The 14,789-nt window shown below is 48.7% G+C and overlaps 1 protein-coding gene across 6 annotated transcripts in view; it reads left to right on the top strand.

Annotated features, from left to right (window-relative positions):
• Positions 1 to 14,789, top strand: part of LOC138349569 (apolipoprotein D-like) — a 47,376-nt gene that overhangs the window by 31,557 nt on the left and 1,030 nt on the right. For 3 of the 6 annotated variants that reach the window (XM_069334598.1, XM_069334587.1, XM_069334585.1), the window contains 4 exons: positions 13,074 to 13,209; positions 13,530 to 13,654; positions 13,820 to 13,908; positions 14,456 to 14,566. In XM_069334598.1, the coding sequence (XP_069190699.1) occupies positions 13,074 to 13,209; positions 13,530 to 13,654; positions 13,820 to 13,908; positions 14,456 to 14,566 (461 nt within the window). Of the gene's footprint in view, positions 1 to 13,070; positions 13,210 to 13,529; positions 13,655 to 13,819; positions 13,909 to 14,455; positions 14,567 to 14,789 lie in introns of all 6 variants that reach the window. The other 3 variants (XM_069334592.1, XM_069334586.1, XM_069334580.1) reach the window with 1 other exon arrangement.

The raw sequence follows: 14,789 nt of genomic DNA, 5'->3' as shown, positions 1-14,789 counted from the left end.
TGGACTAATTGGTCACTGCTGCAGAAGGCAGAGGACCTAATTGGTCATCGGTAATCGGGGGAGTGGAGTAGGATCAAGTGACATCACACTGAGACGGGACAAAAGGAGGAGATCATCTCCCGCGGTTTTACCCTACGGTGGAGGACCTCTTTGTCTTCCTGTCTGTCTCAACCTCCCCCTTGTGACTCAGCCTTTGATATTCATATATATATATATATATATATATATAATATATAATATATATATATATATATATATATATATATATATATATATAATATATATATATATATATATATATACACACACATTCATTTCCCCGGGAAGGCTTTATATAATTTATATAATAATGCTTCAATATTTTTAGTTTTATGTTTTTCTAAGACTGATCTGTAATCCTTTTGACTGTTGTTGCCTGTTGTTAGGTTCCCATTCGTGCTCGCCTCGCATTCACTTGCTATAATTATTGTTGTCCTTGTGTTAGTCAGCACCAGACACTTGTACAGCTGAATAACCACTTTGTTTCCCCTGGAATGCAAAGGTTGTTTTATTTCTGACATTTGGTGGAACAGAACTTCTAGGTTCACTTTCGTGTGTTAAAATTTTGTTAAACAAAAATCCCCGTTTGTGCTGGGTTCACTTTATCATCAATTTCCCCATTTTATGATAAGTATTGTTGTTGCGCCTACATCTGTAAAGTGTTGCATTTTCCGGCAATGAACAGTATTTGCAGTCTTCCGACCATCTGTGGAGTTCGTGAGGATTTCTTTGTTAGGCGTTTCTCGCTTCCTAGTCCATGAACATTACGTCTGGAAGTCCTTTGTCAGAGTAGTTGGTTACGGTTTAACAAAATGTAAGTAGGTTAGTAAGGCAGGATATTTTGTTCGTGTTGATTTTACAATTTTGTTGACTGGAATGGTGAATGATTTCCTCAGGATTCTCTCCTTGGGCTTGCAGGTCTGTGAGATTAGGCTAATTGGTTGGTACTTTCCTGCTGAACTTGCCTATGTCCTTGAGAGATAATGTCTGTTCAACGTTGGAAGCCAAACGTTAGGGCTTAGCTTCATCCAAATTGACAGAGATAATGGCCTGGGGTCCGGTGTGAACTTGGACTGGTTTGGGTCCACAGAATTACAAGGGGAAACAGCGTGCCAGTGTCGCATTCAGACCACCACCACGATTTTTGCTACCACCCACCACTGTACTTACGAAAAAAAAGTTAAAGAACAAAATTTCAACCCCTATTTTTTCTTATAGAAAGGGGAATCACCTTGGTGAGTGGAGGACGGGGTGAGGGACGATGGGGGGTAGGGGATAGGGGGGGAAAGATGGATAGATGTACGAGTAAATGGATGGATAGTTGATGGGTAGAGGGGATAGCTGGATAGGTAGAAGTGAGATAGATGGTAGGCACACAGACCCGGGCAACGCCGGGTTACCCCCCCCCCCCCCCTTTAGTATAATATAACTTGTATAATTCATTGTGTAGGGACAGGTAGTCACCATTTTTACATTTTAGGCTTATATCGGGGTCCTCCCCTCCCCCCACCTCAAGGTCGAATTACTGACCCTTCCCAGGATGCAACCCCACAAAAAACTGACTAACTCCTGGGTACCTACTTACTGCTAGGTGAACAGGAGCATTGGGTAAACGCTCTCAACCATTTTTGTCCCGCCCGGGCTTCGAACCCGGAATTTTCGATTGTAAGTCGAGAACAAACCCGACTGTACTACCGAAACAATTGTTGTTAGCCCTGTGGTTCTCCAGGTGGAGGGCCCAACCGTTGCTGGTGGGTTTTAGGAAGGTCACATCTATACCAAGGTGATGGGTTTTAAGGGTGTTTATTCACACGACTATTCTGTTAACCCGGAGAAAGAGAGCTGTTCTATTTACGGTCCATTTTCTGGCAATGTGCAGAACCGCATCTTGACAATTATAATTTTCAGAACAATTTAATTAGTCCCCCCACAAAATTATGAAAAAGAAAATGATACATATGATTTGAAAAAGAGAATGTGTTAAGGGAAACTATTATAATTATCTTGCCACACAAGAGAGGTTGATGATTCATTAGTTTTCGTTTCCATGTTTACCACTGCTCCAGACTTGCTAAGCAGCTACCAAGGACTGGCGAATCATAACTCCAAGAGTCATTCTCCTTTAAATACAAATACAAATATTTATTCAGGTAAAGTACATGCACACAAGGTGAAATACAAAAGTTGATGGATTTATAGATAGCGCTAGTACATACGGAGCCTAAAGCCACTATTACGCAGTGTGTTTCGGGCAGGAAAAACACTAAGACTAAAACTTAATACTAACTTAAAGTATAAATTGTGTTGAGAAAAAAATCGGCTGCTTGGTTGTGTTATAGGTGATATTCATTATTTACCTAAATTCATGATTTACCTGAAAGTGGCCTCGGCAGGGACAGGAAACCGGTGGCTTGTCAAATATCCCCCCCTACAATTTTTACTCAGGATTTGTTCAAACTGGATTTTGAACTGCAGCAATATCTTGGCATTTACGGTTCCTGCGGGTAGGCAGTTCCATTGGTTTATAAACCTGTGGGTGAGAAAGCAACTCCAGTTTTCTGTCCTACATTGTGGCTTGTGGCTGTTGCAACTTGTGTGTGTTACATTTGACCTTTTTAAAGAAGTTGTCTGAATGAACATATTCCAAATTGCTCAGTATTTTTACAAGTTTAGACGAGATCAGCGATCATTTAGACGAGATCAGCGATCATTTAGACGAGATCAGCGATCATTTAGACGAGATCAGCGATCATTTAGACGAGATCAGCGATCATTTAGACGAGATCAGCGATCATTTAGACGAGATCAGCGATCATTTAGACGAGATCAGCGATCATTTAGACGAGATCAGCGATCATTTAGACGAGATCAGCGATCATTTAGACGAGATCAGCGATCATTTAGTTCGGAGACGATTTTTGTATCCGAGTTGAACTTTTTTCAAAGCAAGTATGTCCCTTTGAGGGTGAGGTCTCCCTGCTTAGACACAATAGTCGTAATGGCGATGCACTAGATATTTGGACACACACACTCTTGCATTGTTCAATATTAACAAGTTTTGCCAGTCTTCTGACAATTTGTAGAGCTCGTGTAGATATCTTTAGAAGTCCTCAATACTGTTTTCGCTTCATATTTGACCATAGATGTGTCACCGGCTAATTTAATAATTTTTATCACATCAATTTTTTTTTTTTTTGAGATATATACAAGAGTTGTTACATTCTTGTACAGCCACTAGTACGCGTAGCGTTTCGGGCAAGTCCTTAATCCTATGGTCCCTGGAATACGATCCCCTGCCGCGAAGAATCGTTTTTTCATCCAAGTACACATTTTACTGTTGCGTTAAACAGAGGCTACAGTTAAGGAATTGCGCCCAGTAAATCCTCCCCGGCCAGGATACGAACCCATGACATAGCGCTCGCGGAACGCCAGGCGAGTGTCTTACCACTACACCACGGAGACTGTAAATGTAATGTAATGAAAATAACGGAGACTGTAAATGTAATGACATAAAAGGTTGGACCCAAGATTGGACCTTGCGGTACTCCACTCTCAACACTTTTCCAGTAAAATGTTCTTTCATTTAAGACACCTTGATTTCTTTGTTTCAACTATTGTTTTAATCATTCTCGTAATTCACCATTTATTCCATGTTTTTGTAATTTCCTTGTCACTTTCATGTGACACCTTGAAGTACATGAGCTACGAAGTACATGAGAAAATCAAATCAAATCTCAAGATAGCTTCCGGGAAGCTTATGTACTTTACGTCCGACCGAAGTCGTTTGTTTTGAGTTCGAGGCTTGTAGAAAGAGCAGGTAAGGGGGAAACAGTGTTGAGACGTCGGGACTGAAAGTAACTGGATCAAGTCTCGAGAAGGTGACAGTAAATATGAGTACAAGAACAGACGCTTGGGGAGGGGAGGATTGGGTGCTTGTGAGAGGATTGGGGTCGTGCGAGAGGATTGGGTGAGTGAGAGGTAATAAGGACTGAGTGTGTCTGGGCTCGGTACGGGGACTGAGCGTGTAGTGGACTGAGAGAGTATGGCGATAAATAAAGAGTGGAATTAGGAAGAGATGAGGATAGTTGAGTGCGATCAGAGATTGAGGCAGAGGAAGGAAGGAGATGGTAGAGGAGTGAAGTGAGAGAGTACGGTGGGAGGAGGGATTGACCGCGATAGATAAGGGGATAGAATAGATATAAAGAGTGGAGGAAGAGAGGGAGGAGCTGGTCATGGTAGAGGAGACAGCCTTCACCTACACTTCCACTGGTGAACTGAGTCAACACCGTTCATCCTGCCTCAGCTCTCACAGGTCTTAGCCCCCATAGTCTTACAACCCCCACAGGACCACTACCATAGTCTTACAGCCCCCACAGGTCCACTACCATAGTCTTACAGCCCCCACAGGACCACTACCGTAGTCTTACAGCCCCCACAGGACCACTACCATAGTCTTACATCCCCCACAGGACCACTACCATAGTCTTACAGCCCCCACAGGACCACTGCCATAGTCTTACAGCCCCCACAGGACCACTACCATAGTCTTACATCCCCCACAGGACCACTACCATAGTCTTACATCCCCCACAGGACCACTACCATAGTCTTACAGCCCCCACAGGACCACTACCATAGTCTTACAGCCCCCACAGGACCACTACCATAGTCTTACAGCCCCCACAGGACCACTACCATAGTCTTACAGCCCCCACAGGACCACTACCATAGTCTTACATCCCCCACAGGACCACTACCATAGTCTTACAGCCCCCACAGGACCACTACCATAGTCTTACAGCCCCCACAGGACCACTACCATAGTCTTACAGCCCCCACAGGACCACTACCATAGTCTTACATCCCCCACAGGACCACTACCATAGTCTTACAGCCCCCACAGGACCACTACCATAGTCTTACAGCCCCCACAGGACCACTACCGTAGTCTTACAGCCCCCACAGGACCACTACCATAGTCTTACATCCCCCACAGGACCACTACCATAGTCTTACAGCCCCCACAGGACCACTGCCATAGTCTTACAGCCCCCACAGGACCACTACCATAGTCTTACATCCCCCACAGGACCACTACCATAGTCTTACAGCCCCCACAGGACCACTACCATAGTCTTACAGCCCCCACAGGACCACTACCATAGTCTTACATCCCCCACAGGACCACTACCATAGTCTTACAGCCCCCACAGGACCACTACCATAGTCTTACATCCCCCACAGGACCACTACCATAGTCTTACAGCCCCCACAGGACCACTACCATAGTCTTACAGCCCCCACAGGACCACTACCATAGTCTTACATCCCCCACAGGACCACTACCATAGTCTTACAGCCCCCACAGGACCACTACCATAGTCTTACATCCCCCACAGGACCACTACCATAGTCTTACAGCCCCCACAGGACCACTACCATAGTCTTACAGCCCCCACAGGTCCACTGCCATAGTCTTACAGCCCCCACAGGACCACTACCATAGTTTTACAGCCCCCACAGGACCACTACCATAGTCTTACAGCCCCCACAGGACCACTACCATAGTCTTACAGCCCCCACAGGTCCACTGCCATAGTCTTACAGCCCCCACAGGACCACTACCATAGTTTTACAGCCCCCACAGGACCACTACCATAGTCTTACAGCCCCCACAGGACCACTACCATAGTCTTACAGCCCCCACAGGACCACTACCATAGTCTTACAGCCCCCACAGGTCCACTACCATAGTCTTACAGCCCCCACAGGACCACTACCATAGTTTTACAGCCCCCACAGGACCACTACCATAGTCTTAACTCTGGTGTCACCACCATTATATATATTAGAGGTAGAACCCCCTATTATATTTTGTTTCCTGTGTGTGGTGGTAGTGTTCCTGACCTTGACTGTACTGAAGGTAAATGTTTAATAACACCGACGTGACCTTGAGATACAGCCAGTGCTCACCTAGTTGTGGTTGTGGGGGTTGAGCTCTGGCTCTTTGGTCCCGCCTCTCAACTGTCAGTCAACTGATGTATAGGTTCCTGAGCCTCTTGGGCTCAGCGTGGTGAGGAGACTCAGCCTCACGACTGATTGTTCCAGTGCTATTGTACCTGAGCAGGAAGCTGAGCAGATGTACTCAGTGAACAACCCGCCTTAGAGTAGCACCCCAGTGAGGTGAGGCAGGGAGGGAGGGAGGGAATTATCAGGGGAAAAGCGCCAAGTCATTACGACTATATAGCACTAAGGGGGGTCTGGATTTGGGATGGGACGGGGGGGAAGGAATGGTGCCCAACCACTTGTGGACGGTCGGGGACTGAACGTCGACCTGCATGAAGCGAGACGGCCGCTCTACCGTCCAACCCCATGGATAGACAGGGGGGATGGAAGGGGCTGGTGGTACTCTTTAAGCCACATGAGCCAGGAAGGATAGTGTGTTGTGGACTGGACAAGGTCACCTAGCCTGTAGACGGGTCCGGCCGGACGGGAGTGTGGCGTTCCTCCCCTTCCCTATCCTTACCTTAAGGGACAGGCATTCCCTTGATGATTTCGAGGATTAGCGTCCCCGAGGCCCGGTCGTCGACGAAGCCTCCTCGTTGCTGGACTGGTCAGCCAGGCTGTTGGACGCGGCTGCTCGCAGCCTGATACACGAGTCACAGCCTGGTTGGCTATGCGTCTGTGCTATATTGTGCTGTCCTGGGTTTCCCATTTTCAGGGACGGGAAAGCTCGCCCTCGCCCCCGGGAAGGGCGAGACGATTGGGCATGTTTTCAAGCGAACCCTCTGATTACCTGACGAGAGTAACTGATCATCTGTTACTGATCATCATAAGAAATAGCCCAAGCTATTCTGTCCTTTTGAGACGTATCTTATTGTCTCAATGGACGTACCTGAACTGACATCCCGGGATGGACAGTCGCTGGCCAGGTGGACCTCGAGAAGCCTATCAGCCTTCATGTCCTTGACTAAAGTTCACCGTAGTCTATTTTTACAATGAAAGATATCGTCAAAATTTATTAAAAATGCCTGGAAGAGCTGGCGATAGCGTATAATTAATTATCAGAAAATAAGTCCAAATTAGGATAATTGCGTAGTGGCCGCTGAAGGTCAGCAGTCACAATACTCTTAGGTTAGAACTGATGATATCAGATACTACGGGCTCACCATAGCTCGTGCTACTTCGAACTTTTTTGTACCAAGTAGTATATCTTAAACAACAATAACTACTTACGAAGCGCGCCGCCAGAGTCATTACCGTAGCAGTAACACAAAAGATTAATCATTTTATTTACAAATATACAGAACGTGCAGACGATGAGTCACAATAACGTGGCTGAAGATATGGTGACCAGACCACACACTAGAAGGTGAAGACACGACAATGTTTCGGTCCGTCCTGGACCATTATCAGGTCGATTGTGATTATGATTATAGGATATAATTCAGCGGTTAACTAGTTCTTGCAGAAATTGCATATTAAATCATTAAATCGCGGCGTGCAGGCACGGAGCCTCGCGGCGTGCAGGCACTGAACCCTGCTGCGTGCACACAATCATAGCTGCACGCTTGCAAAATCTCAACATTCATATTAAAAAAGCAACACAAGCGAGAGTGGTAACCTCGCACGATGTCATCATCGGTCCTCAACACAGCGAAGTGGAGTTCTTGCAACACTGCAGGAGGAGAGTAGCGTGCGTGTGAGATCTCCGGCAGCACCAGCGCCTGCAAGCAGCGGCAGGTTAGAGAAGTTACTCAATGTTATGATGCCATGGAGCACAGCTGGAGGTCTCGCCGTCAACCTTGTCACTCAACCTGTAATTGACCCTTCTTGTGTGATCTTGACCTGCGCACCGCCACGCTGCGCACCGCTCCACGTCGCTCCCCACTGCGCACTGCTCCTCCACACCACCGCACTGCGCACAAGACGGGACGCTGGGCTCGATAACGAGTGAAACTTCAACCAAGGTTTTTGTACTTGCTGTAATCACGGTTCTCGGTAGTCAGGATGCGTTAGGCATTTACAAGTCTACTTACGAAACCTCTTCATCTTTCTCGATCATAGCAGGTTTTTTTTAAATTGATTAAACAGTTTACGAGCATCACGACTCCACAACCCAAGGTTATTATTGTTGTGAACAAGCTCGTAGTGCCAGAGTTCATAACTGTTTTATAAATGTTCACAAAGCCTCCATGATTGAATTAAGATGGACAGGCGATGAGTCACAATAACGAGGCTGAAGTATGTTGACCAGACCACACACTAGAAGGTGAAGGGACGACGACGTTTCGGTCCGTCCTGGACCATTCTCAAGACAATCGACTTAAGATGGACAGGTTTCGTAACTGGTTGCGGTAAAGCTTCATAACTTCTGGCCTCGCTGGTACTACAAAGAACATCCATTATGTTCCATCTCTCGTCTCCAGCTTGAGTGTTTGTGGAGAGAAGCTTGTGTTGGTCCTTGTGTGTCATGTCCTCCCTCTTATGTGTGTGTGCCTAGCCCAGTCCTCGACCAGGTCTCTTGGTTGCTGGAATGGTCAACCGGGCTGTTGGACGCGGGTGCTCGCAGCCTGACGTATGAATCACAGTCTGGTTGAGCAGGTACCAGCCTTACTTAATGTTGTAAATTAGCTGTGCATGCGTGTTCGGGACTTAGTAAACTTTGTGGTGGGATTCAAGACGAGAGCTTGCATGTGGGGACTGATATGAGGGCGCTGTAATGCCAAGCTGAGTTGATGCTTAAACATGCCTGGCTTGTTGGTGTTTGTGTGAGGATAGTGTTGGGTGGGTGTTGTGTGGGGGTGGTGTTGGGTGGGTGTTGTGTGGGGGTGGGTGTTGTGTGGGGGGTGGTGTTGGGTGGGTGTTGTGTGGGGGTGGGTGTTGTGTGGGGGGTGGTGTTGGGGTGGGTGTTGTGTGGGGGGTGGTGTTGGGGTGGGTGTTGTGTGGGGGGGGGTGTTGGGGTGGGTGTTGTGTGGGGGTGGGTGTTGTGTGGGGGTGGGTGTTGTGTGGGGGTGGTGTTGGGTGGGTGTTGTGTGGGGGTGGGTGTTGTGTGGGGGGTGGTGTTGGGGTGGGTGTTGTGTGGGGGGTGGTGTTGGGGTGGGTGTTGTGTGGGGGGGTGGTGTTGGGGTGGGTGTTGTGTGGGGGTGGGTGTTGTGTGGGGGTGGGTGTTGTGTGGGGGGTGGTGTTGGGTGGGTGTTGTGTGGGGGGTGGTGTTGGGGTGGGTGTTGTGTGGGGGGTGGTGTTGGGGTGGATGTTGTGTGGGGGGTGGTGTTGGGGTGGGTGTTGTGTGGGGGGTGGTGTTGGGGTGGGTGTTATGTGGGGGGTGGTGTTGTGTGGGGGGTGGTGTTGGGGTGGGTGTTATGTGGGGGGTGGTGTTGTGTGGGGGGTGGTGTTGGGGTGGGTGTTGTGTGGGGGGTGGTGTTGGGGTGGGTGTTGTGTGGGGGTGGTGTTGGGTGGGTGTTGTGTGGGGGGTGGTGTTGGGGTGGGTGTTGTGTGGGGGGTGGTGTTGGGGTGGGTGTTGTGTGGGGGTGGTGTTGGGGTGGGTGTTGTGTGGGGGGTGGTGTTGGGGTGGGTGTTGTGTGGGGGGTGGTGTTGGGGTGGGTGTTGTGTGGGGGGGTGGTGTTGTGTGGGGGGTGGTGTTGGGGTGGGTGTTGTGTGGGGGGTGGTGTTGGGGGGTGTTTTGCCCAAGGAAGGGGTTGGTAACTTGGGTTTATCGGTAGTTGTATTCACCTAGTTGTGTTTGCGGGGGTTGAGCTTTGCTCTTTCGGCCCGCCTCTCAACTGTCTATCAACTGTTTGCTAACCACTATTTTTTTTCCACACCACACACACACACCCCAGGAAGCAGCCCGTAACAGCTGACTAACTCCCAGGTACCTATTTACTGCTAGGTAACAGGGGCATTCAGGGTGAAAGAAACTTTGCCCATTTGTTTCTGCCTTGTGCGGGAATCGAACCCTCTCCACAAAATTACAGTGGGTGTGTTTGTGTGTGTGTGTTCACGCAAGCTTAGTGCATGAGGATGTTTGAGTACGCGCGCTCGCCTGGTTAAGTGGTGACACCACTAAACCATCAGTTGACTGGTATAACAGCTCCCTGATCACGTAATCTGCGACTCATGTTAGTCTTGCGAACCAGGAACCGAGGAAGTCCTAACGAATTTTATATCTGCATTATTAATGTTTTATCTCAAATATAACTTAATTTAGTTTTCTAATAAAGAAACTGCATATATTTGGAGTTCCAGTCTTTAAGCTGTATATATTTAAGCCGCTTGTCAACGTGTGTAATAATAGTGTATGAATTTTTCAGCTATTTTAAAAATGTTAATCCATAACCTCAAATACAATTGTAGCTTCAGTAATGCATTATCGTAAATGTTTGTCATATAAGTCTTGTATAATTTGACAAAACACAGCGTCCACAAAAGCCATAACTGGCATCGTGGGAGTTAGATAAGCAGGAGTGTACAAAAGGCAGCGAGGCGGCCAGCCACCTGGAGACTTCAACGCGCTGTCGCAAGGTAGGTAGTGAGCCGAGGTGCGCGCCTTGCCTCTCTTGACTAATATATTTGTGGTTTGTGCCTCTCAAATCTCATGTGTTTTGGGATTCTAAGTTTCGTGCGAGTATTAGCGTGACTCCCAAGACTATGTGTTTTGTTTGTATTAAAGTTAATCACTGCTAAATTATGTAGTTAACTAGTACACGTGAAGTACCTATTAGCAGGGCTTAAGCTTCCTGGAATTATATATCGTCAGAGGGGGACAACAGTGCGCTGTATTAAGCTGTTAAGGTTTCACGGGAAGGAAGAGCACCTCACAAGTTTAAACCACGACTGGACAGACAAACAGCCTCGCAAACTGAACAGTAAACTGAACATAATAATATTGCCTTCACTGAAAGCAATCCCCACTCTCCCCCCACCTATTGAAGGTCATACTCCCCCCCCCCCTTCCTTCTCCGCACTGAAGGTAACTACTACGCTCAAGGCTATTCCAACCAACATGTTCCGTCCTTGCAAAATGTTTACACCTCCGTCTATCCACCAACCCCAAGGTCCCTCCTCCATCCCAGTCTATCGTTTCTCCCCATCTCCACCCTATCCATTAATCTTACTCCTATCCAAAGCCTATCCTAGACATTTCCATCTTTCACCTGTTTAGTTTGTTAGCCATCCCCCCTTGTCTTCTAATGGGTGGTGATGGAAGTAAATCTCTTCCCCCACCCCTCCCTGTCTCTTCCCCCACCCCTCCCTGTCTCTTCCCCCACCCCTCCCTGTCTCTTCCCCCACCCCTCCCTCCCTGTCTCTTCCCCCCCTCCCTCCCTGTCTCTTCCCCCCCCTCCCTCCCTCCCTGTCTCTTCCCCCCTCCCTCCCTCCCTGTCTCTTCCCCCCCCCCTCCCTCCCTGTCTCTTCCCCCCCCCTCCCTCCCTGTCTCTTCCCCCCTCCCTGTCTCTTCCCCCCCTCCCTCCCTGTCTCTTCCCCCCCTCCCTCCCTGTCTCTTCCCCTCCCCCCTCCCTGTCTCTTCCCCTCCCCCCTCCCTGTCTCTTCCCCTCCCCCCTCCCTGTCTCTTCCCCTCCCCCCTCCCTGTCTCTTCCCCCCTCCCTGTCTCTTCCCCCCTCCCTGTCTCTTCCCCCCTCCCTGTCTCTCCCCCCCCTCCCTGTCTCTCCCCCCTCCTCCCTGTCTCTCCCCCCCCCTCCCTGTCTCTCCCCCCCCCTCCCTGTCTCTCCCCCCCCTCCCTGTCTCTCCCCTCCCCTCCCTGTCTCTCCCCCCCCTCCCTGTCTCTCCCCCCCCCTCCCTGTCTCTCCCCCCCTCCCTGTCTCTTCCCCCCCCCTCCCCTCCGTGTCTCTTCCTCCCCTCCCCTCCGTGTCTCTTCCTCCCCTCCCCTCCCTGTCTCTTCCTCCCCTCCCCTCCCTGTCTTTTTCCCCCTTCCCTGTCTCTTCCCCCCCTCTCCCTCCTCCCCTTCTCCCTGTCTCTCCCCCCCCCTCCCTGTCTCTCCGCCCCTCCTCCCTGTCTCTCTCCCCCCCTCCCTCCCTGTCTCTCCCCCCCCTCCCTCCCTCCTTGTCTCTCCCCCCCCCCTCCCTCCCTGTCTCTCCCCCCCCTCCCTCCCTTTCTCTCCCCCCCCTCCCTCCCTGTCTCTCCCCCCCCCCCTCTCTCCTTCCTCTTCCCTCATCTATTCCTTCGTCTCTCCTCCTCCCTATCCCTCCCCATCCTCCCGTTCTGCACCATCCAGACTCCAAGATAACTGAAGATATTATCATACGCGATACTATACAATTATTGTCGTATGCTCCGTGAAGGACGGTGAGTGATATTGGAACACTCAGTCTGCGGCCATGTTAGTGATGAACCTGTTCCTGGGACGGCTTGTAGGCTCTAGCGCTGGGTATAGGTGTTAGGGCTCTACAGTAACAGGCTTGGAGACGGTTACACACACACTCACGAAGCTTTGAACGTCACCAGAGCACCAGACGGAGCTCGCGGGCGGAGAAAGTTCTCACAGATGACTCGAGGGTGAATGTGTCCAACCACTTGGGGTGGACGGTAGAGCGACGGTCTCGCTTCAGGCAGGTCGGTGTTCAATCCCCGACCGTCCATAAGTGGTTGGGTACCATTCCTTTCCCCCGTCCCATCGCAAATCCTTATCCTGACCCCCTTCCTAGTGCTATATAGTCATAATGGCTTGGCGCTTTCCCCCTGATAATTCTCTGTCTGTCTGTCTGTCTGGTGAATGTGTCATCACATTCTTTTCATTCGTTATAAGAATACGTCACTGTTTTTGTTCACTATTTCTTCCAAGTGTGTCTTGGTCAGCTGTAGGTAGTGATTTTATTTAATTAGTTATTTAAATTAACCCGTTTTCTTCGACATATACCAAGCTATTTAGTTTCAAAGTGATTTTGTTTATGTAAAGAAGGCTAATTATATTTTCTTTGATTACGACTTAAATTTGACTTGGATACCAGGAGTGGATGCTGGAGGTATACTAGGAGTAGACTCTGGGAGTATACCTACTCTCTCACTTCACACAGCAGGTATACTATGGCTCCTGTGGCGAGACTTGTGACCCTGGTGGTGGTGGTGGTGTGTGTAGGCGGCGTACTGTCCCAGACTCCTCCTCCCTCGGGCTGCCCAATCGTTCCCGTCATCAGGAACTTCAATATTCACCAGGTGAGAACCACAAACACATTAATGAACATAATAGATCGATTTTGATGGTTTATAATCAAACAATTTTCCACTGAATATACGTCTTCCCTTGTTATTATTTAAACAGAAATTTGATTAAAAAGACTACACTATTAAGACTACACTATTAAGACTACACTATTAAGACTACGGTGGCGTGCCTGGACCCTACGGTGGCGTGCCTGGGCCCTACGGTGGCGTGCCTGGGCCCTACGGTGGCGTGCCTGGGCCCTACGGTGGCGTGCCTGGGCCCTACGGTGATTATGACTACAGGTAATAAATATAATTATTCCTCTGGGCAGTACCTTGGACGATGGTACGAGATCGAGCGATTCTTCAACCCCTTCCAGAGCGGCGACTGTGTAACGGCTGACTACGACCTCTTACCTAACGGCTCCGTCTCCGTTGTCAACACCCAGCTGGTAAAGTAAGTAGCAACGGCTGTTCCTGTTGTCAGCACGCAGCTTGTGACGCAGTAACGGCAATATCAGGCCCCTGGAGTGTGTGTCTCGACAGAATTCAGCGGTATCAAACTTAATATCATTATTTACCGTCGAGAAAACGGTCCATTGTATCTCCAACTCTTCGACAGGGGACGACTGGACTCCCTCAGTGGCATTGGGACTCCCGGACCTGACCCAACTGAAGGGAAACTCGTGGTAAACTTCCCCGACTCGCCTGGTAAGACTCGTATACTACCAAGTGTAAGAATTAGTTGAGCTTAAAGGGTATGTGCAGTCCAGCTTGAATGGTCCCTGCTTGAACGGTATTATTCCTGTATATAACTGTTTGTGAACGGTCATACGGGCTCATTATTCTACTGTTGCGAAATTGTGCAGTTACATGTGAGCAACTTTACGTATTAGATAAGGTCCTGTAGAAAATGTGTCGTGTTCGAAACGTGTTCACTTCTTGTTAGGATTCAGAGACACTACATATCCACTTAGGACTTCCTCTTATCCACATTACGACAGCTTAGTCGGTATTTACTTAAGTTTACGAGAGTTGACGCACTTAGTCCATAACAATAACGACTTCTTGAAGAGGACCTCGAAGCAATTGGGTTCTCAGGAACTGCTTAAGTAAATATAAATTACGCCACCGTGAGTGTTACGAGGTGCAAGCTCTCGTAAGTGGGCACGTAATGTTTTTGTGACTCGTAAATGGTGCCCATTTACGTAGAGTTTTGTGAATCGTGTCCCAAACTGACTCTTGTATCTTACCACAGTCGGAAGCTTCACTACTGACGGACTCCCGAACTACAATGTGGTGATCACCGACTACGTCAACTACGCCGTCGTCTACTCCTGCGTGTCGTTTGCGCCAGGCTCCAACTATGGCAAGTGTCGTTCTCAGCCGAGTATCAGTCGTTGACCCGAATATCTGTGCCGAGATCTTGATAATTATAAAGCCTTTGGCAAGCAAAATGAGCTCAATAGTGCAATAGACTTCATATGTTTACATGAACTTTATCAAGAGCTCTGAGGAAGAGTGATTGTAACGTCCATAAACACAATTATGTTAGGTTTTGTATATCTAGATTGTAGTCTATTTTGTACTTG

Source organism: Procambarus clarkii, chromosome 4, assembly GCF_040958095.1.
Source record: "Procambarus clarkii isolate CNS0578487 chromosome 4, FALCON_Pclarkii_2.0, whole genome shotgun sequence".
NCBI classification, from domain to species: domain Eukaryota; kingdom Metazoa; phylum Arthropoda; class Malacostraca; order Decapoda; family Cambaridae; genus Procambarus; species Procambarus clarkii.
Note: the sequence above shows the minus strand (reverse complement) of the source record. Positions and strands in the feature narration are given on the sequence as shown.